This window comes from Pieris napi, chromosome 15 (genome assembly GCF_905475465.1).
Source record: "Pieris napi chromosome 15, ilPieNapi1.2, whole genome shotgun sequence".
NCBI classification, from domain to species: Eukaryota; Metazoa; Arthropoda; class Insecta; order Lepidoptera; family Pieridae; genus Pieris; species Pieris napi.
Window position 1 is genome coordinate 4,706,327 of NC_062248.1, and position 24,626 is coordinate 4,730,952.

General features: G+C 33.2%; 3 protein-coding genes across 4 annotated transcripts; 2 read left to right on the forward strand and 1 right to left on the reverse strand.

Moving 5' to 3' along the window:
- Positions 1-94: 94 nt before the first annotated feature.
- On the forward strand, positions 95-2,140 carry LOC125056534 (general transcription factor IIF subunit 2). 2 transcript variants are annotated; one of them, XM_047659670.1, is made up of 5 exons: positions 96-191; positions 321-715; positions 889-1,100; positions 1,386-1,511; positions 1,940-2,140. In XM_047659670.1, the coding sequence occupies exons 2-5, from the start codon at positions 409-411 to the stop codon at positions 2,108-2,110; spliced, it is 816 nt and encodes a 271-aa protein (XP_047515626.1). In that variant the 5' UTR covers positions 96-191; positions 321-408; the 3' UTR covers positions 2,111-2,140. The 2 variants fall into 2 exon arrangements, with proteins under 2 accessions (XP_047515625.1, XP_047515626.1); XM_047659669.1 differs by having other exon boundaries at positions 95-715.
- Positions 2,141-2,539: 399 nt separating this feature from the next.
- On the reverse strand, positions 2,540-5,481 carry LOC125056533 (tetraspanin-7-like). Its single transcript, XM_047659668.1, has 5 exons — positions 5,297-5,481; positions 5,040-5,228; positions 4,439-4,600; positions 4,187-4,315; positions 2,540-2,856 (listed from the first exon to the last, which is right to left on the reverse strand). The coding sequence occupies exons 1-5, from the start codon at positions 5,477-5,479 to the stop codon at positions 2,701-2,703; spliced, it is 819 nt and encodes a 272-aa protein (XP_047515624.1). The 5' UTR covers positions 5,480-5,481; the 3' UTR covers positions 2,540-2,700.
- A 585-nt stretch (positions 5,482-6,066) lies between these two features.
- Positions 6,067-24,302, forward strand: LOC125056568. Its single transcript, XM_047659727.1, has 6 exons — positions 6,067-6,291; positions 18,424-18,575; positions 19,762-20,008; positions 21,942-22,206; positions 22,756-22,943; positions 23,847-24,302. The coding sequence occupies exons 1-6, from the start codon at positions 6,207-6,209 to the stop codon at positions 24,107-24,109; spliced, it is 1,200 nt and encodes a 399-aa protein (XP_047515683.1). The 5' UTR covers positions 6,067-6,206; the 3' UTR covers positions 24,110-24,302.
- Positions 24,303-24,626: the final 324 nt, after the last annotated feature.

The following is a 24,626-nucleotide window of genomic DNA, read 5'->3' on the forward strand; positions in this document are numbered from 1 at the left end:
CATAATGATTTGATGTTTAATAATTTACAGAATATATAAAACAGAGTAATATAAGACGACAAATATTGTGAGAATTGAATATAATCTGTCTCTTTCCGAATTTCGTAGTTTGGATAGTTGCAAATTGATCATGATATAGAAAATAGTTAAATTTTTCACATTTCACATAATCAGCAATTCTGTGATCAGTAGTCAGTACTTACTAATTAGTAAATAGTATATTAATTGAGTATAACTTAGGAACTTCGATTAGTTGGTTGACATTATTTGTTTATTTCAATGAATTATAAGTTAACTTTTTAACTTCTTACCAATTTCAGTTTACAAAACATTGTTCAGAATCATTGAGTTCTCTGTGTATAATTAAGGATTTTTTTTTATTACCACGTTGCGTTTTATTGGGTAAATATGACTAGTACAAATGCTGTGCCACAGGTTGATCGAGAGCTAGATTTGTCGAATACCGGCCGTGGTGTGTGGTTAGTGAAAGTGCCTAAATATATAGCAACAAAATGGGATAAAGCTCCTGGAGACATTGAAGTTGGGAAATTGAAAATATCCCGCGTAGCTCGTCAGAAGCCCCAGGTTCAGTTATCATTGTCGGAGGGTGTATTATGTCTTAAGGACCCTGGAGAGCAGAGTATACCTAAAGAACATCGCCTGGATGTATCAAATGTAACAAGACAATCCTTGGGGGTTTTCTCTCATTTAGTGCGTAAGTACTTGTTACCTAGATATGTATTTCATGTTATTTGGAATATTAATACAATTATAAGATAATTATTTAGGAAAAAAAAAAAAACAATACTTATTGAAATGTGCTTAGACTATTATAATTAATACTGTTTTATTTAAATTAATTATCTATTTTAATACTATTATTTGCAGCTAATCAAACCGATTCTGTGGTACCAGAAACTGAAAAGTTGTATATGGAAGGGAGGATTGTACAAAAGCTAGAATGTAAACCATTTGCAGATTCAATATACTATAAGCTTAAGTCAGAATCTATTAGAAAGGCTTCAATGCCTCAAAGACAAGTACAGCAATTAGACAAAATTGTTCAAAACTTTAAACCAGTTTCAGATCATAAACACAATGTAAGTACTACATTTCTAAATTAGAACATATAGACTAATATAGATTCTGTAATAATAAAATAAAATAATAATTTTCATAAAACCCCAACTATAAAAGAGAATACAAAATTCCATTAAGAGAATACCTATTCTTATCATTTTGATGTTTGTGGTGCCTCTATGGAGCTCTTTCAGCACCAAATGTGTAGAGCACCGGGCATGTCATCAATAGCAGCTGTGGCTTAATAACACCAACCTGCTCCCCCATTACTAGTTTTCTACATAAAGTAAATATATAATTTTCAGAGAGAATATCGAGAACAGAAGAAAGCAGAGGGCAAGAAAGCCCGAGATGATAAGGAGGCTGTGCTTAATGTTTTATTTGCTGCCTTTGAGAAACATCAATATTACAATATCAAGGATTTACAAAAGGTAAAAAGATTGTCTGAATACCTATCCCCATAAACTGGGTATTAACATCCTTTATTATGGGTTTAGGTATACAAATATTAAACATATATATATATATACATATATAATATTATAAAATTTTCAAGGCAATGTAGTTTAATATATACATAGTTACTTATCATTTATTTTACAATGGCTAACTGAAATTTAGTAAAGCTATAAAGCTAGGTATAACCACCCTTGCGTCTGTAGTCTTTATTAAACAAAGCAAAAATACTATATCAATTGACTGTTTAAAGTGATTTTTAACTCATTTTCCTGGTAATCTTTTATTATTGGTCTTTACTTTATGATGTAGTGATCTTTATGTGAGATAAATCAATTTAGTTTCCTTACAATTGATAGCTATTTAAAAGTATATGGTATACATAGTAAATTTATTATTTCAGATAACCAGACAACCGATAGTATACCTTAAAGAGATTTTAAAAGAAGTATGTAATTATAACTTGAAGAATCCACATAAAAATATGTGGGAACTGAAACCAGAGTACAGACATTATAAGCAAGATGTCCCTGTTGAAACAAAAGATGACAAAAATAGCTCAGATAGTGACTAAATTATTTTTTTAAATACATTCTAAAATATATTTGAGTTTTTTTAAAGAATAGACATTTTATTTTTAGTAAATATAAAAACAAAAGTAATTTAAAATATTTATTTATTAATAAATATATGTTGTTTTTAAACCTAGGATAGAAGTCTAAAATTTCTAGTCGAAAACGGACATTACTTTTTCTTAGTTATTAATATTGCGCATTAATTATTTACTTTTGACATGAGAAGTTATTCCATCACGACGTAAAATAAAATATATTTTTTAAATAGCCGATTGCTAATCACGATGTATTAACCCTAATACATATATAAAAATTAGTAGCTCTTTGCTATATACCCACGCTTTTGATATATACAGGTCAAATTTAAAATTGTGTGTAGGTTAGAAAATTAAACTAAATATTGCTTCTCATATAAATAAAAAGTCCTATTAGTTGGCCAACTTTATTTATTTCACATTCTAATATAATTTAAAGTTCCACAAAATAGAAGGGAGTCACAACGCTAATATTAAACATTTGAGTAGTAACATTGATATTTTAATTCAAGATAACATTCGTAAATATTGAATCGCCATTATTCGAGCCAGGTTTAGCCAATAGCATCATATTTGGTTCGCCGTATGAAGTTCCCGAGTGAGCAAGACAATGCTGCGCCTCCGAGTGGCAAAACCGATGTTAGAATAGCGGTCGTAATAATCAAGTCCATATTATCCTTTATGTTCAAGTAAATCACTGCATAGCATCCCTGAAAATCAAGAGCGATATTCATATATCGAAGATTTGTTACTGTAAATTGAAGCATAAAATAACTAACGATTATATATACCTTTTGACCTAAACTTACTAAAAAAAGGGTGCGTGTACTTATGTACGCGCGTAAGAAGTTACACTTCTTTGGCATTATTAAAAATAGTTTTTGATTGCATAATAAATTACAATTAAATAACCAAAGACTGGAAAAGAAGTCATTATAGTCAATAAAGTTCAGTTAACATTTGAAAAATTAAATAAATAAATATTTATTATTATTCTCTTACATTAAGTGTAACATAAATTCTATTATTATTCGAATGTTGTTTTTAAATTATGTCCAATGCCGTAGCATCTTCCGTGGGCAACTTCAATCTGTTAATTTTGTGTCACGGTGCGCGCGCATCGTAAAATTTCACTCTCATCAATTTTTCATAACGCGCCTAAAGAAGTATAACTTCAAAAATATGACATTCGCACTATCAACTATAACTCCCGTATATCAAAATCTAATACATTTCTGAAGCACAGGTGTTCGACTTAGCGTTAAGCCTGGTTTATATACCTTTAGCACGAAGTGACTTGTTATTTGTGTATGTTAAATATACGTTTTCCTACATACGGGAATCAACTAGCGCTTTAGACTTTGAATCTTACCCTAACATTACATTGTTCAATTTTTAACACCAAGAGTTTCTCGATACCTACCTTATATAATCTTAATATATATATTTCTTGTGTGCGTGTGTATGTGACTGAACTCCTCCTAAACGACTGGACCGATTTTGATGAAATTTTTTGTGTGTGTTCAAGGGGATCTGGGAATGGTTTAGATTCACAAATCAGCCCGCCAGATGTTAAGGGTAGTCCACCCCTAATTTTTATTTTTTTATTTATAGATAAAATTTTATTTTTTATTTTTTTTATGTTACAGAATTAAAAAATACATACAACCCCTAATATTCAACCCTCTACGATCAACCCCTATTTTTTTATTATAAATGATATACATGGCAAAACGACGTTTGCCGGATCGGCTAGTATATATATAGAATACATATTAGCAAATTTTACTCAGTCTTATTGAAATAAAAACAAAACTACATTCAATTATTTTTTTAAATATAACTTATATCTGTATAGCTTATTGATTTTTCTCTTTGTTTGTTTCTGTGATAAGGTGGTATTTTTTATTTAAAAAAAATAGTTTTTAATTGTAGTTTGCTAACTACAATTAAAGTACCTACATGTAGGCGTTTCCTTTCTCTTACCAACACTAACTTTACACGTATTTACTCCAAACAAGTTCATTAAAAATATGTTACCCTTTGGTAGACATCGTTATAATTGGCGGTAACACAGTGTGTGGTGTTAATGCAGCACGAGGTCGGAATCACCCGTTGTGGAGAAAACAAGATCCAGTCAGTATAGTTCGAGACGCCGCAGCATTGCATCTAAAAAATCGTAGTATATTATAAATGAGTAATATTGCCATGTATGGATGATTAGATTTCTACTGCACAATAGCAGATGTTTGTAAAACGACTTTCGCTATTGTTTCTTATGAAGTGACTTACCGCGGATTGAGCAAAGTCAAAATTGGTCTTGATAGGATCGTAGTTCTTCAATGTTTCAGTAAGACCCTCGTACAACCCTTGGGCGTAGCCGTCCCTGAAACATACCACCGAAGAGCTCAGCCCCACTTCCATCATGAAGATGCATAGCATGATAGAGCCGTACTGCAAGCAATAAATAGCATTATACTTAAACTTCCTTAGGAAAAATCTTAATATATATAAATTACTTGTCACGTTGTTTGTCCGCTATGGACTCCTAAACTACTGAACCGATTTCAATCAAATTTGCACACCGTGTGCAGTTTTATCTAACTTAAAAGATAGGATAGCTTACATCTCAATTTATACCCGCAATATTACTTTATTGCAAATTATTTGATAATCACAATTCTAACAGATGGCGCTGTGTTGAAAGTACCAACGTTTCACATAAGCTACAATTGAATGGCATAACCACCAAAAAAGCACGGTGGTCCCCATGATTGGTGTTCTCCTACCGTTTCCCTTGATTAGTTTACTACTATGTAATATAACAAAAACCTTAGCCACAGCAACGCTTGGCCAGTCTGCTAGTAAATAATATAAATCCAGAAAAACTTACAATGAATAAAAGAACTGGTTGCCCCTTTACGATGCAGGAGAATCCGACCGAGCTCGTAATGACCATGAGAGTGGATATCCCTATGATCACGTGAGGAGCTGCACCAGTAAAGTCTGGTGATAGATTCATGTATTGATAAAGGTCGAACTCCGCCCAAAGCCCCACGATAAGAATAAATATTCCTATGACCTGGACAAAGCGAAAAGAGCGTTAGTAACGTTAACAAAGACTGATACGTCATAGAGGCACTTACTTACCCAATAGATAAAATTAAATGCGAACAGAACAGTTTTCATGAAAGTGATTAAGGCCAGGTGCTTAAATGGGTCATCCATCGTGTCGTTCGATGTTTTGATATGATTTGAGGGATATGTTTTACTTAAGCCTTGAACTTGAGCCATTATGTGCCCTTTTCCTGGGGATTGCGCGCGCCGTTGCATAACGCATGCGCCAAATAATCGGCGTCTTTTGTTTGTAAATAAAAGAATGCATCCTCCATGGCAGGCAAGTGCAAGATGTGACGTAAGCCAATGATAACAGCAGGATAATTGGCTTCGACCTTAGTCACCAGCTTTTGTTTAGGATGAAATTAAAATCCGGAAGAATAATGCGTATATATTTCATATTCAATCATCCTTCGTGGCCATAAATGTTATACATGCATTGGATTTTTGAATGCTATGTATATACACTAAAGATTAGGATAAAAGAAATTCAGTTCCGAAATTGAAGCAAAACAAATCTTACGGTATTAAAAAAATTTGCAAATGCGTTCTACATTTTGGCACGTAATCACACACGTAAAGGCCAGGCTCGTATTTAAAAACTTATTTCAAGCGCACTAAGCATAGTAAAAATTTAAAGATTTTTTTAAAATCTACGATTACTATAAACCCCAGTTATACATTTCAAAATAAATACTTTACCAGATTAAAACATGTTTAATAACACAATTATATTTTAATAGAAGCTTAAACTAGTCTTGGTTCATGATTCGGATACGGGCTTTTCACCTTAGTGCTTACAGAATGTTATGCGTTAGTCTAACTTTGACTGCGGGAAGGCTATCGTGTGCCGCTCTCTACTTTCGAACGCGGTATATTTATATTCTCGAATTAATCAGCCAGTATTTTTTAATGATAAATACTTTTTAACAAAAAAAAAAATATGAGTTTGTGTGCGAGATTATTTTTTTGGATAATTATTCAAATTACCTTCGTGTCCCCAATCGCGGAAATTGGTTCGGATGACGGTAAGGACTTTTTATTAATTCAATATTAATAATATTATTATTATAAATAAACTAAAATACATTACATATTATGAAGTACCTAATATAAATCCATTTAACCTATATCCGTCTATTCAAATGACAATTTAACGGGATTATTTTATTATTTTTACGTTTATTTAAACTTAAGTTAAAATTTAAAAAATAAAATAAAATTTAAAAGTCAAGGTTGTAAAACATGCGAAATATCGTTCTGTACATTTTGTATTTATTTAGAACCTTTATTTAATTTAAGTGTATCATATTCGTTTTTTACATTATTTTTTTAAATTTATAAATTAAAAAGTTAGTTGTTTTATATTTTCCAAATTATGATACTCCTCAAAACACTATTAAATATATCGGTGTCTTTATTGTATCACCACCTCAAAACATAGTGGTCTAAATATTAGGTATTGCAAAGTTTAGTTAAAGAATTTTACTATATGTATTAATAGATAATAATATTGAAATCGCGATCCTAAATGTATTGCTACAAAAAACCATTGAGGTTTTATAATGTAAACTGTTTAATTTTGTATAATACAAATTTTTATTGTATTTTATTTTTTGTAACATTTATGTTTACCATATTTGTCATATAATTTAGAAAAGATAGCTTGTAACATAGATCTACAGTATATGTTACAAGCTAATGCTATCATTATATATGTGGTGGCCTTTAATCAATAAACAAAAGATATAATACGGCTTAAAATATTAATATCAAAAATGTTCATTTTACTTGTCTTAGCGCGTTCACCAAACTCTTCAACTTTATAATGTACTAAATATCCTCAATAATTCGTAATTGACATTACTGATGAGACAATCATCAATTGACCTTCATAATGACGATGTAATGAACCGTGAATAGAATAAACTTTCGACAGACATCATTAACTCTTTCACTAACATTAGAGTTAATAAAGATTTCACGTTTGAATATCTTGTTATTCTTTTAAGACTTACAAAAGACTAACGCTATACTGCCCTACTGAGAGTCGTTTATTAGAGGTATGCTGCGTATAGATTTACGTTTATAATCAGAAGCTTTTTAATCAGTGCCAAATTCTGTATTAAATTAGTCATTGGGATATTACATTAAGTAGTTAGCACTGTTCTTATGACTCAAGACCAAGGTCCATTCCACATCATTCGTGGCCGTAGAGGACCGTGATATTAACGGCTGATCACGTGCCTGGATGCGGACAAGGCTAAGCTGTTACCGTGTCCTGCCCCGGGCGATTGTCGTGGGGTTTTAGTGGGTATGCACAACAGCGAGTTCCACATAACCCTTCCCCACCAGGTTAACCGTGCCGAGGGTATGCGTAACGCATTTCCCCACGAAATAAAAATAGGTTCTAAGGCTATATCATTATTAATCTACGTTTAAATTAATTTGACTTTGGCGTGAAGTATAGACCTGTAAATAATAATTAATTTGTGGTTTCGTTTCACCACGGCGAGATTTCAGTTTCTTTATGAACAAAACTCCAAAAATATTTTGATACTGCCTTTTGTTGTCTAAGCAGTTATATTTTCTCACTTATAATGTTATTCTTTGAAAAATGAAGTATTTTTAAACGAAGCAGTGTTGGCCTAGTAGTTTTTTTTATATAATAAGAGGCAAACGGGCAGGAGGCTCACCTGATGTTAAGTGATACCGCCGCCCATGGACACTCACAAGTTTCAGCGTGCGACTGTCATATTTGAACGGCAACCCAGGCTTTGCCAGCGGACTTTCTGTCTTTGTGTGTATCGCTCATATTATGGTGAATGCAAACATATTGAGGAATCCGGCATGTTTCAAATCCAAAAATTGACGTCATGTCAGACAGAAGGCTGATCACCTACTTGACTTTGTAATGAAAGTGATCAAAGAAACGGATGCAGTCTGACGCCAACATATGTTGCCACTGGATTATAATTTATTTAAATACATCTGGCGTGATGACCACTATCTATGATTCCATTGACCACCGTTGATATTGGCAAAAAACTTTTATTAATAACACGACTCTACAAAAAAATTTTCGTTCTTTGTCCTAAAGTTTATACTATTATTTTCCAGTTAGTTATGCACAAAAACGAAAAGAAAATAGGTACCTTTTTTCGGTATAAAGTTTGCTTTTGTGATAGTTATAATAATAATACTAAAATTAAAATCCGAGATTATTAAAAATTTCGTTCAATCAGTCTTCTAAGCACAAAAGCAAAGTTTTTCATGCCATATATTTTTTTTCCGTCTTATTACGACCTAACCTACCGAAATTTAATGCTTTGCAATCAAAGTCAAATTTCATATTTATAGTTGTAATAGGTAATGTTTATGGCCATCAATAGATTACATGAGAACATGTAACATCTATTGTAGTAAAAACTATTTCGCACAGACATTCGAAATAGTTTTGTGATGTACCTCCCAGATAGAACATAAATATGACATAGATATAATGCGTAGCAGTATACATTTCATCACAATATAAATAATTTTAAAGTGAGCATTTTATTTTAAAATAAAATATTATTGCCCGACTTTATGTTGCAATTTACCTACGTATACGTATAATAAGTGCATAAAACGGCACTAATGCGTAAAGGGGACGGACCTGACACACACTAAGTCTTATTCTTGCGAGCAAAAACACGAGAATTTAAGTTAATTTGTTTTTCGTTTTCTATACATTGATTCCATGTGAGACCTTCGAGATTATGGGGTTGTCAAATGAGCATTCAGGTTAGCTGCGAACTTTCCGTTATTTACGTAAGCACTATAGGGTTGGAGGGGGGTCTTTGATTTTCTTAATTGGTGATTACGTCAACAGTAATTATTTACTTTTATACACATACTAGCCGTTTCGCGCCCGCTTTGCTGGACGAATTAAAATAAATTTTATGTTTCATTATTTTATTTTTTTTCATATTTTTATTATTCTTCTTTTTAACTTCCCGCTAAGAAAATTGAAATATTTCGAAAATCGAGTTTTTAACAGATGTTGACGTTTAGAGGTTCTAGGAAGCCTCCCCGAATGTTTCCGCGGTGAAGTCCGTATGGATAAATTTTCATAAAAGTAAAACAGCAATAAAAAAATGAAGGAACGTTGGAATTTAATAAATAAATAGCCATAAAATTTCGCATCGAATGGTGGTAGTTTCATGTCGATACGATCAGTGGTTTAGGCGTGATTGAGCCTCAAACGAAGACCATTTTCATTATATATATATAGAAGATTACCCACACATTAACTATTCTTGAAAACGAAATGCATTTTCGAGATTCCCACAAAAAATGAATACGTTTATGTACTATTTTTGAGAGCTTTGGTTTCAAATTACGCAACTCCCGTGACAATTCAGTATAAAGCCGGTTGCAGACCGAAAACTAAGCTATGCCAAGGCTAAACTAAGCTATGCCAATCAAGCTAGGCTAAGCTAAGCTAGAAATAAATAGCGTGCACACCAACAGCTAAGCCAAAGCTCAGTCAGTGTGGCGAAGGATGTGCAAATGGTGTGCGGGGTAGCGGGAGGGGCTTAGCTTAGCTCGTGTAGCTGCGCATCGGCATACACAACTAAATTAGCTTCGCATATTTTAGTTAGCTCACATAGCTTAGTTCGCATAGTTTGCGGTTTGCACACAAGTATGGAAAACTGCGTCAGCTATGCGAGCTAAGCTAAACTAACTTAGCTTAGCTCTGGGTCTGCAACCCGTATAACGGTTCCGAAACAATATCTTAACGTCACGATCCCTGTTCCGCTTTTTACCAGCAACAAAGTAATCACTGGAACAGTTTTCCGTAACGAGTACATCTGATGTCTTTTAGATCATTAAGATGTGCAGGGCACAGTAACTGGCAGTGCTAACGATCGCAACGGGAGCTTTAGTAAACCTAACTGTTTTTGTAAACGAATAAATCAATCAGAATTTGCAACTATCGTTATTTCATACCCGATTTGCATTTTGAATCGACCTAGATTAATGCCTGATCCATAACTTTATCGGTACAACCATTACGCTGATTTATGTAAGGGTATTTTAGAAATAAGGGACTTTTCCCGACTTTGTGCTTATCTTTTCTACATTTTGAAAAAAAACGTATTCTTGTTACTCAGGGATAATGTAGCATTAATAATGGTGACAATTTAAAAAATTGGTTTAGTTTTGAGTTACCTATTCAATCCAAAATAATTTATACTAGCCCATTTTTATATTTTATACCATTACCATTATACCCCATTTTTCGTGAAAACTAAATATGTCTAATTAGACTCACACACTTGCATATCATTCTGGCAAATTGAGTTGAGGCTATGATGGAAAGACAATTCTTAAGCCTATTGGTAGACTGAAATGCGCATCTTTTCATCAGCCAGAATCTGAGAAAAGTTGATATGACATTATGCGAAACAATTTTTATCTTATTTGAAGGGTAAAAAATTACTGAAGATGTATGTGTATTGACCTAAGCTGTGAAGCCTACTTGTGCGTCAAATTGTCTCATCGTCGAAGTGACGTTGGCCGATCGATATGAAGTTATTATAAATATATTGATGTTACGGTATTGGTCATACGAGAGTAGGACAAATGTAAAATTGGATAACAAGCCAGATTGGACCTAATATCCGATACAGTTCACCCAGTTGTACAGTGATGGATTGTATTACCCGTGACCAGTTCTACTTACAAGGTTCCGCTGTCATCAAACACGAGATTAACCTACACCTCGAGCTATCATGTATCAATAGGTCAAATGATTGATATGATGCTTTCTTGTTCTCATTGTTGATTAGCGAAAGAGATCCTTAAAGTCTCGTAAACTTATGAACTGACCAAACCGTATCAGTTCTAATATGACGCAAGTACAGAAAAGAAACCAATGGCGGTACAACCTTTTAGATCTAGGCCTCAGATTTCTGTATCTGTTTCGTGAACATTTCTGTTTAAATATTTGACACAGGCCGTTATTTTGGGTCTAAAGTATGCCGATGCATTTACTAACGATGTTTTCCTTCACCGGATGGTAAATGGGTATAGACAGAAAGTTGGTGCACAGCCGGAGGTCGAACCTACGACCTCATCGATGTGTCGCACGCCGAGGCTACTACGCCAACACTGAGTAACAGAATAATAGTTATTTTGATATAGCCCTTGCAAGTATTTTACTACTAGATACTATCCCTTCCTTTCGCAGAACAGTGTAACACAAATCGGCAACTTCTCTTGTGAAAATTGTCAATGGGAACTATGCATTGTACTTTTACTATATAGATGTTTTTAAAAAAAACATTATTGTCCAAACGGCTTAACAAATTTGATTCAAATTTTGAGAATCGTTTCATATCGTTGAGCTCTTGGACGTCACCATTTTAATGTAATTACATATACATAGTATATTTTACTATAGACATTATTTCATTGTATGTCAGTAATCAGCTCGAATCGCTTTTCATACAACCTGAATTCCAGTCGAACAAAGCATTTTATGTTGCGGTTTACTTTCAAATTTAAGTTTTCCTAAATTTTCAAACAATTTTTTTTCAATCAAAAACAATTGTTTTCCATACAATCTTTGGTATTAATTCTATTTTGATAGCCATTCGATGGCATTTCTAACTTTAGTACCGTACGTAATAATTTTAGTAACTTTATAAATTTAGAGTCAAATAGGAATAGTGAAGAACGGAAAGCCCCACATCTACATGATCCAACCGGCACCGACGAATAAAGCACATTGTTCTGTGCAGGAACCTAGATTTGAAAGTAGCTTTTGTATTAAAAACATTTGGTTCATACCAACTTTGGTCCAAAGTGCGCATGTCATTATCAATGAACCACTTCGCGGTTGGCATTATGCATGTCCTAACGGTCTCTTACTGCGCAAGTAGCATGAAATGGCAGTAGAGTGTGAACTATTTTAAAAATGTTGACAAAAGTATCTACATCGAGTTAATTATTATTTAATATAATTAATTCAATTTGCTATTAGTATATGAAAATCGTCTTAATTTCTTAGTAAAAGTATTGATTCTTTGATAAGGTAATTAGTAATCAAAGAATCAATACTTATATACCACTTACATCACGTGTGTTTAAATATATTTTTTTTATTTTGATGTTAGCATTCTAAGTGTACGTTATTTGGTGTGTGTGTATAGGCAATAAAGTTATTGTAAAATATGTGCGAACAGTACCACTTTTTTTTATTAAACGCGCAATTGTTGAAATATTTTGTACACAAATAATATAAAGATGATAATTGACAATAATTGTACAATTCAGTTACATGAACGAAACGGTGAGCCAGATTTTAGTTAGATTTTATTACAGCGTAAGTGCGTTTCCTGGCCTAACGTATAACGCGACACGGTAGTCCACTTTAGTACGGCATTTAAGCTTATGAGTAAAACGTGCCCATGTTATAACATTTGCTTTACTTTCGTTGTGGTTCATTTGAAATAGGGCGTGTGTGAAACCAAGCTTTCACTTAACGCATTTGACAAGGCTCTTAATTAGCTGATAATTACATTAAAAGCGTCGTTACCTGATAAGTAGCTGTACGGTTTCCTCCACGTATTCTTGCACCGTAAAAACAAATGAACATAGGAAGAAAACTCCGTCAGAACTCCGAGTTTCGTATACATGTTCTATTACTAGGGAGTTAATTTCCAAATTAGACTTTGGAGCTGTGGGCACAAGTTGGCCATTAAAAGAAGTGACGAACTACGAAGAGTTTATTGCCAGTTAAATTTAGAGACTCTTTTTACATTTATAAGTATACAAATTATTTTTGATTTATAAATAGTCAAATATATGCTACTAAGATCCGTGAATTTATAAACCTCGTCTCAAAGTTCTATCCCATAAATAGCAATAGACAACTAGATATATCCAATGTAGGTTCAAAACTGGAAGTAGGGAGCTGGAAGCCGACTCCCGTCAGGTCACCGACCGGACCTGCAACCGTTTAGGTCAAAGCCGTGATTATCAGATATTTCGATATCAGTTTTGGATACAAACAATTATCTGATAGAAATGCACGATCTGTAACGGTTTTTCAACCTTATTTGAATTTTTAGTTTATGACTGATCCCACGCGTTTGTTTAAATATAGCAATAATCCAATTTAGATTTCCTTAAATATTAAAATCCTATAACGGTAACTACTTAACTAACTAATTTTTATTTGATGTTTTTTCAAGGAAGCGTAGTCAACATGCCTTAACAGTAGTGTATGTAGAAAGTCGAAAACTAAATTTGTATGAAAATTTGTCGACACGAACCGTCATTTTCACGTCTAATCATCAGGATTATATCTGTATTTCATTATTATTTTTAGAACATGTACGTTACAACTATTCTATACCTATTGACGAATTTTTTTTCCCGCCATCGACCGCAGTAGCTCCAGGGTTTTTATATATGTTTGTTTTTTATAAGCTATAACGACAGACCAATGTTGTAAATTTTTCGAAATACAGGAACAAGAAAGTATAATTTGTTCCATAATCAATAAATACTTTTTGATTTCGTGAAACATTTGAGTAAATATTCTTTTACGAATATTTTTAATTCGTTAGTCGTGTGCATGGGTTCATCACTTCAAGATCAGGTGAGTCTTCTGCCCGTTTGCTCTCTGCTCTATAAAAAAAATACATTATACAATGGTTAATACAAACTACATAAACATGTATAAAACGTGTGCGCATGTTTGCGTACAAGCTATAAATAAATGATATGTTATAACGTAATACTAATATATGAAAGGCACATTATTTAATATAAAGAGCATTTAATTGAACACTTTAAGCTTTCTTTAAATGATGAGGAAATTATTTGTCTGGTGGTAATATTTCTTCAAAGGTCAACTGCAAATTGTATCTATCGAATCCAGAAAAAAATATGTATAACTAAAAACTCGACCAACTGAGTCACAGGCCGTACCTACTCGTATTCAGTTGAAGTGTACAGTATATTTAAATATATAACAAATGAATTTAAAATTCTACATAAAGCCTAACTTCTATTTATATCAGGTCCTAAGGGTGAAATTTAGACTCGAGACTTAGCCCGCACTCTATATCTACTATAAGTATATTATGTCTCAATTTAATTGGTATTTTTCTAAACCATTCTAAAATATAAGCGTCTTTATTTTTAACAAGGCCATGACAAATTGGATTCAAAAGCTCGTTACCCTGTTCTTAGTGCGATATGAAAAAAGTGTTGAAGAAAAGGTATTATTGAGTTACATTGATTACAATAAGCTATTAGACATCAATGATATGCTCTACATACGCGAGAACGAACTGTGTGGCATACTTTAGCTATTTGAGGTGTCTTATCGAATTGAATAGATTGAATCTACTTTAACGTTAAACGTATTACGTTTTGGTCTCAGATTTCTGTATCCGTTTCGTGATATTTTTTTTTTCTAGTCGGTGTTGCCAACTGTGTCCGACACAAATTTTGGTCTGAGGCATGCCGGTTTCCTCACGATGTTTTCCTCCACCGCACGAGAGTGTTATTTGTGCACATTAAAAGACATAGAAATAAGATAAAATTTGCATTGGGGAACAACCGTGATTTGAACGTACGACCTCAGGGTTTCGAGGTGTACGTGGTTTAAAATAGATTCATTTTTTGTACATTGTATTATAAACAAATATTCGGTTTTAAATTATTGCCATATAGTAAAAAATTGTTATCTATGAATGAGCATTTAATGTTCTTTGAGTTAACAAATATTTGAAAACTTGTCAAATGGAAAAAAAAAACATTTTTAAAAGCTTCACTCTATTGTTTAGTGGTTTACTAATACAATTTATAACTAATAAATACTCTAACTAATGCATATAGACGATAACGAGTTATTATATTTCTATATTAAGAATTAGAAAAATCCGAACCAACATTTTTACTATATCCCATGACAAAAAGGGCTTTAGGGCTAAAATTGGAAAAATTCTGTTATTTTGTTTACGATCCACTGCGTCTACATTTTCTTTATATTATATTTTTTATATGCAGTTGCAAGAAACTGCATCTACCTAAATACCTGTGTAATTGTTTCGAATACAATAACGTTTTATCTGAACGACAGTAGGTCAGTTTTAATTGAATACCTACAGCAAAAATGAAGATTATACACGCACGGGCATTTTAACAATACTTCGGATTTACATAGTTTCTCCACGTTTTGAAAGTTTTATGCGCTCTTAGCTTTTAGTCAGCGAGTTCTTTATCAATAATAATGTTTCTACGATGAAAAAATGCTTTTTAAATTTTAAAACAAGCCCAAATATAAAATAATTGTTCTACAGATGAACTTATAAATCAAAAGAGTATTCACACAGTGTTTGAGCGCAATTTCTGATAAGTATAAATAGAATTCAGATAATACAATTTTTATATTTATCTGTGGGGGTGTCAGTCATAACGCTTGCGCTGATGTGTTGAGTTTTGGCGCCATTATTTCATGTGTTCACGGGAAGCTTAATTCTTGCTTTCAATTGAACATAAATGTGATAATAAAGAACCCAATATGTATGTTAAAAAGTAGGTATTTTATATAAAAAAAATATTTCACTTTGACAAAGGGCTTCGTACTGTAACAATATGTTTTGAATCAGATGGCCTCATATACACAGGAAGAGCGATGTGTTAGTCTTTGTTGGTGTCGTTTCGCGTCAGTCACTCAACACAATCGCATGACCGACACATCATCATCAATTATTATTAACGTGCGATTCTATCTTGTTTCCATCCAAATAAACCTTTTAATGATAATTGTCAATTACTCGTTACTTCTATACATACGATTAGTAAGGGACACAAGTGTTGGTTTCGATTTTAAGTAGAAATCGTAAAAAGGAAAAAAAATCGATACGAATAAGTACGACTTAATGTTTATAGGATAAATGGGTGTGTTGGTGCTCTTTTCCTTTAACCTAAAGATCCATGCCCCCAGACCCCAACAACTAAGGCCGAAAGTTGTTAATATCCTTAGCGGTCCAAACGTTAGCACGTTCAGGGTATGATGTCATTGCAGTGATTGTAGGTCATAGCTATATCATGAATATTAATAAAATAATATTCCAACTTATACATAGAGGGATCATTGTATACGGATTTTATGGTAGCCACCGCAAGCGTGCCGCAAGCACAAGGTATGCCGCGATGTGTGAAATGAAATATTATTGTAATTTATAGCGGCTCTAATACAATATTCAACCCTCCCAACGGTAATTACCTTTTTCCATTAACATTATCGCATCCTTTATACTTTATAGGTAGCGTTGACATAGGCCTTACAACTATTTTTTGCTGGTGAAATAACTGCATGGGATTTATGGGTAAGAATCTGCCTGGCGTCTTCTATGGGAAGTCTGGATCGACAAATAAGGCTCTTTGAACCACAAAGCACTCGGTATTTGTTTTTATCGTTAAATATTAGCATGGGAATTGCGTAAATAACGCATTTGTTATTTACCAGTTTCTACTGTTACTGAATATTCCTCGGTTATGTGGAATATTTGATCAAATGAAATCGCCTCGAATTTCGACTTTTGAAAGAATTTAAACCATTTATTGAAGCGAATTACGCTTCCACCGAATGAAGGGTTGAAACCACCGGGCACCGCTACTTTAATACATTTTTTTATGGAACAGCCCTGGGATTCTGTAACTCACTTTTCGAACTAACTCAGCAGTCAGCGGTTTTCGCATCGGCGGTCGCTCTCAAATCAGTCGTGAAGCAGTTATTTTACGATTTGGCATTCTGAAAAGGTGGGAGCTTGTAGTTTATTGTTTATCAGAATGCCAAATCGTAAAATGAGTGCTTCACGACTGATTTGAGAGCGAACAACCGGGTGCCGCAAAGATTACGTTTACGATCACTTTCCTTTTGAACTTCATGCTAACAACGTCTACTTAAATAAAATACATATCATGTAACCCGCCATTCAATTTAGGTAAATCACCATCATTTTTAGCCAAATAATACATCCTGTCGATTTTATCCTAAAACTATTTATAAATACAATATAATACATAGGCATAACACTACCGTTTCCGCTTCGTGTGCAGTGAGTTAAATATTTGAATAATATAACGAAATATCAAGGTCATCTTTGCGATTGCGTACATACGGTATCAAATGTTTGCGAAACAATTGACATCTTGACTTTCTTATTTTCGATTTGGCGTTTGTGCAGTATTCTTGTTATAAAGTTTTCTCCTACATTTATATCCTTTATCATATAACAGCCTTTATGTTATGGAAAACTTAACAAAAATTCGTTTGCTGGGTCATTGCAAGATTGTTTCTATGTCAGCCTACGAAGTTTTAGCTCAGCTGGAGTGCAGTGCCTGCGAACACACTCTTGCACTATTATATGTCCCGCTTATTTCTACTTTTAATGAAGATTTTCAAGACGATATAACGAATCTTATCTTATTGTATAAGATGAGCAAGACGCCTACGAATTGAAATAGCAACAAAAATATTTCCAATTTACAGCGAATTCCTGGCCTTAAACAAATAGCGCGTTCATTTTGCTCCAGTTCTTTGCGAATTGTTTTCGTTGTGTATTCATGCCGTAAATCACAACGGGTAATTGACCCTAACCATTCGGCAATATTTTGTATAAAAATAATAACAAATCAAATAGGTATTGTTTTTGAGAAATAGGCAGCTCATAGAAAAAATGAGCGAATAGGTAATTAAAAAGTATATAAAAATTTTTCATAAAAAAATTGTTTGACAAAGACCATTTAATACCTATATAAATACTATTTCATAGTAAATAAATTATACAGTATCCCATTTTATCTAATTTGATTGGCAAATTGAACCATGCCAATTGATGCTAAAGAAGAAAAATACATTTTTTTTAGTTTACTTGAGTACATTTAAATCAAAGCTTTTTAACTAATATAAACGCGAATTTATTACAATATTTAAATTTTATAAAAATTCGCGGGTGTAAAAATACATTATTAAATATTTTTAGAAAGTCCAAAAGTTCATCCATTTAGCGTGGGCATTAGGCTAAGGAATATTAAAATATTAATTTTTAAATGAAATCTCCCAAAATGTTAAATTTACATTTCAGAAGTTCTTCATCTCATTGGTGAGCCAGATTTTCGTGATGTCCGATTACGTTGGGAATACGGTCAACCAGATGAGGACTCAAGAAAGCTGCTGGCATTCCAAATACACTACTGTGAGCTACAAGCTTGGGGGCAATACCGATGTCGAACTAAGGTAACCCAAAAATCCTTGAATACTGATATTAACACTATGCAGAGCATGGAGCATGTTGTGGAGAAGTACCTAGAGTTATGGCTTGATTAATTTTCATAGAACACGGACTTGAGGCAAATTCTCTTTGCAACAAAACCCACTAACGCCATACGAATATGTATGATAAGGTCACGTGACAAAGTGTAAGCTAATGTCATTCCCATACGTTTAGCATTAGTGAGTCACGCCTGTCGAATAGTGATTTTGTCTCAGGCCCAACAATGGAATCCCGGTACAAAAAAAGTGTTACCATTTTATAAACTTAAAACTAGAAATTTTATAAGTGTTGCCATCAACAAACTAATTAAAGCCTTCCTATCTATTTGATTTATTATATTTGTAATAGCAGTGTGGAGCTCTAGATAAACCATATTACTATGTGCAGTAACCGTAACATAACGTGAGGAAGGCTATAACTCTGACCGCGATCGAATCCCAATTTATTTTATTACTGCGAAACATAATATCTGCATTCTAGATGTTCTCAATTTAGAGCGTATTGAATGGTTTCCGTGGGTCTGGGCAATATTTTACTATCATTTTCTTGGTTTTAAAAATCGAATGGTAACGAGTAATTCAGAATAGATAATAATGTTATTTAAAACAAAATCTAGTTGCTACATGTCCGCATATCAATAGTAACTAACGGCCGCTTTCAATACTCGATCTATAATCTAGAATTTTTTTTGCAATCCGGATTTTCGCAAATTTAGATTGATAAATGCCAAAATTTGATCTGTCGAAATCAAAGATATTTTACAAAAACGATCCATCGATCGGTTATTGAAAAGTATTTTATGAGAAATGGATTGAAATATCAATCTCTAGTAGTAAAAATTGGATTGGGATTGAGTATAGAAAGCGGCCGTAAGGCACAGACATAACTATAAAATTTACTTTTTTGTTACCTTTACCGGAGTTAAACACGCATATTGGCGAAAGAATACAAGGCGCTACATTTTTAGGGCTGGGCCTCAGATTTCTGTATCTGATCGTGATTAATTGCTTTTTCTAATAGACAAGTTCACACGCCGTCGAATAAGACATGTTTCCTTGTTATGTTTTCCTTCACCGTACCAGCAAGTGTTAATTGCGCACATAGAAAAGTCCATAAGAGAACAGTATAGAATTAATAATATTTTTTTAGGTAGTAGAGAACTTTGAAGACAGGGGGAGAAGAGAAGGGAGGGTAACCGAATCTACAACTACTACCACTACAACTACCAAACCCACTTTGGGAGTGCGACGAGGAAGAGTTTATACTACGTTCATCACTGGTCTCCGTATGGCCACCACATACTCCTTTGAAGTGAGACCGGTGAGACGAGACCCAAGAGACCTCGCCGATCCACTTTCCATTGGCTCAAAGATTATCATTGTTCCTACCAAAGGATGTAAGTACCTAAACATTTTTGTATAGGTTAACTTAATTATACGAACAAAATTCGAAAGCTCATACTTCATCCACGAAATGCTATTTTGCATACGAGAACATATATTACTATTCCATGTTCGTGATAATGAAGCAATTTAAGTATTAAATCAATCATGTGTATTTTAACTGATGATATAAAAAAATATTGCAAAGTCACCGTATAGTCTATGTGTAAAATAATAATAATTAAATGTCTGTCGTAGATGTATTTAAAATATACCACACATTGCCATAAAGAGAAAAAAAAATCCACATAGAAATAATATTTAAATTATCCTCGTTTAGTAGCAATCCTCGTTTCGAAAACCTGCGAAGGTTTTTGGTATATGGTCTCTAATGCACAGCGTATGACGGCGTGATATTTTACTTTTTATGTTTTTAATATTATTATTGTTTTCTCATGTAAGTGTCATGTATGTTTTTAATGAGAATTAAATTCTTTAATTCTTATTAAAAACATACATGACACTACATTGCAACGATGGCAAAATGTCGTGAAGCGCATCACATCTGCCCCTACAACTACTCCTAGCGATCACGACCGCTCTGTCAAGAGTGCACCGGATGGGAAGAAGAAGAAGATATTCTTTAAACCAAAATTTATCTGTTTAAGGCACAGGCGAGAGCAAATCATTGGTTTACAAATAATTAGAAACAGTTGGACTAAAATATTTACATTTCATTGATTTTTGTTTCTGATTTCAATAGATAAAAACCAACAAAAATTAAATTAAAGAAAACAAAAGTGTGCTGGTTCTAACGATAAAGAATAATGATTTTCGTTTTGAATTACGATTATGAATGATAACAGTTGTAAATTAGCGATACTAATTTATATTCATCTCCGAAAGCTAAATAGAAAGTGCTTATATAAGTGTCTACTAGGACCACTTTCTAATGGATATAAAAAGTATTTATCAGAAAAGGATCTTCTAAAATAATACTATGCATTGACAGATATCATTAAATTAATTTTTTATTGACTTTCTATAAAGCATGTGATGCGCCTGTGTGAGTGGCCGTTTAAGCACTTCCATGTTATGCCAGGTATCTAACCTAGTACCTCTGTATTATGTGCCATGTGTACCACTGTTTTACGGAGGCGATTTTTGTAAGAAAGCGCATAAGCCAAGACAACACACTCCTTATTTGTTTGTTGTTCTTACCATATACATAACTGCAATCAAAATCTATTATAACGACATCGAAGGGACTACTCATATTTGGTCGTAAAAACCGACAGCCGATGACGTTGTTATGAATCAGTACCTAAAACAAAGAATTCAGCCGTGATTTTGGTCAAAATAACCTTTATGTTGTTCTAAACGATGTCGGCGTAAACGACTTTGACGTACTTATGTATATATATATAGGTTTGTTTTAGATAAAAAAAATGCTAGACTACTTTCCCACGATGTGGCTTCTAATTTGAACGCAATTTAGCCTACAATCTTATTCTATGAAATTTTCTTCATCAAGTAACTCATGATACACTCAGATTCAAATTTTGGCAGTTTTAGGAGCAAATAGTATCTGAAGAGGGTTTTCGGAAATTCACAATCACTAGAAAAACGTCTTCAAAAATCGAGCAACGAAAGTGCGATTAGTAACGCAATAAATCATAAAAAGAGATTTACAAGCCATTTATTCTACGTACAGTTCACAAGAACTCTCACACTCACTTAGTGAGAGCAGCCGTCCTATCTACGCGTGCGATCTAATCGATTTTTCTTTCTTTAATCGCAATTAACACTTGCTCGTGCGTTTTCTTCCCATCGTACAGAAAACAGCATGTCAAAATCTAAATATTGACGACGTCCTATAGACAAAAAAACAGCATGATACAAACGCAGAAGTATCTTTTCTCTCCATCTATCAATCTGTGCTTACAGTTTCAGCACGCGCCACCCAATGCTTGCCTCACGCAAGCGAAGTAGAGGTCTCAACGGGTCCATACTTTGGGGGGCGAATAGCCGTAGAAGCGGCAGATGGCGGTCCGGAACGCTGTTCCCTACAAGGGAACCCCAATAGTGCCCAGGATGCGTACATACTTCGAATACACCACGATGAATGCGGATCGGAAGTGAACGAAACCACTGTAGCGACATATGTCATCGTGCAGGAGAATCTGCCGATATTGACGCACAGCACTCGAAGGTACGTATTTTGGTTTCTGCGCACAATTTGTCCAGTACAGAGATTAATTTCTCTTATTTCTAAATCACGTGGTAGATACGCCGTTATTTGTATTAAATGTTACATGCCTTGAATAGTTTTATCTTTTATTAAAAGTTGTTTAAGAAACTTAAACCAACCGAATACAATCAACTAAAACGTAATAAAACTATATAGGTAATTTATTATTTACATTAGTAACTATATTATACGGAAATGGGTCGCTACCCAAACCTCATCTTTTTGATGTCAAAGGCAAGCTGCGTAAAAACTTACCTACTATGTACTATAATTTATTTCTCCGACCCGAATATGACAGAAATGTATTGATAGTATAATCTTTAAACTAAAATAAATTGTCAATAAAATTCATGGTAAATTTTGTGATTTTTTTTTAATAATTTTGCCACAGCCTGATTTTTTGTATATTACTTCACAGTATATGAGAACAAATGTAAAGATAAATACTTTTTCTTCTTGACATGTAGCGTGTTGTTTCTATTGTAGACTAATCCAATAAATTGTTTATAGATTCCTAGTGCTATGCTCATACAAACCGGAAACGTTGACGGTTCGAGCTGGTATCAACTTACCCAAGTCAAGTCCCGGCGATGTGTTACTGGAGCCCCGACCTTTGGGCTCAGTGGAGCCCTACGACTTGGATGACAATAATCTCCAACCGGCAAGACTTGAAGCTCAGAGGGATGACTCAACACAAAGTATGAAACTTATTTTACGACGATGTATTAATAGGACTTCTATATAACTAAATACCATTGCACTAACGCAATTCTTTAATTAAACCATTTAAGAACCAAACATTTTTAATCAATTTATTTTGTATTTAAAATTTTAAACATTATAAAATGGTCATATTTTATTAACCAATTTGGGTACAGTAGATCGTCTTCAAATCTTTGTTTCCCGGGAAACGAATCAAAATTGGCGCATTGAATAAAACTAATTACGTAATCAAAATATCTGGAAACGTAGTTAAAAGAATTTAACTTTCTACAACACAAATTATAATTAACTCCGCTCTCCTTGTTAATTTGATAAGCGTGTTAAATTCAAATCGCGTAACTGTCGTTTATGGTTAAATAAAACTAAACCTCGTAAGATTATTTCATAGAGATAAAGGATTTTTTTAGCATAGACTAACCTTACGCAAGAACACTTTAAGCGGGAAAGTGTATAATGTGGGATTCTGTAGATAATCGTATACAAATAAAACTGGAATAAGCACATTATGTATTTTAGCTTTTGCTTTCGAACTGACGTTATGTGGACGTACGAGGGTTTCATATTATATACATAATACAATGTTATGACCATATTTGGTAAATATGATTAAGAAAGTAATCATTAAGAATTGACTCGTAAAACAACTTTCTCTAATACTTCATAATTAAAAAATGTTAATACATTCGAACATTTTTATTACGTTTCTGTATTCATAAAAACTTTTAATAAAATAGTATAATACGTTATAAATAGTTTGGAAATCAATATTAGAAGTTAGAACCCTTGACCAAACAAGGAACGCGTAAACTTTTATATTTTGAAAATTGTGTCTAACATTTAATTGATCTGATTAAACATGTTTTAAATTTTATTTTCAGGTATGTTTGGTGAAATAACAATGGTAATGTTTTTGGTTGTTACTGCGTTTGTCGGAATTGGTGTTCTTGTATGGAAGATGGTTCCCCAAGCCGATAGAGACAACATATCTATTGGAACTGTGTCATCTCTTTCTCGCAGCAGCATTTTCGGTGGGCGTAACCGAGATAGATTCTCAGACAAGAGTTCTGTCTACTCAATAACATTGTCCGAGAAGGATGAGGATATTGTTAAGAAGCAGGGTGACAATACTTCTGAAGCTTAATTTGTATAAAAAAAGAATAAAAACTTAAGTTCTATATTCAGCCGGTCTGAATTTCTCTATGGCTAAGATTTTTAGACAGGATACAAAGTCGAGACTCAGCGCTAAGCACGACTTTTGTATTTAAAAAAAATCTTGAATCTGATGACTCCCGTATCAATAATAAATAAGTTAAAAAATTCAATTCAACGGATTCAATTTCAAGATTTTGCTTGAATACTTGTGAAATAGCGATATGTGTCAAAAAGTATTGAATTTTGACATACGGGAGTCATAGTTTGCGCTCCAGAGTCCCATATGTCAAAAATGTATAGGATTTTGATTTGATAGATGTGTTTTAAAAGTGTGCGATACATTGTTTAATTGCCTAAACTTAGCTTTAATTGTAAATATTTTGTGTTAGGTCAGTATAAACCTACTTGGACTAATACCATTAATAAAGTATTTTAAGGAACCTAATTGTAATTATAAAAAAGCAATACAATACAAGATTTTAATGTGTAAGGTATTTTATATGAGT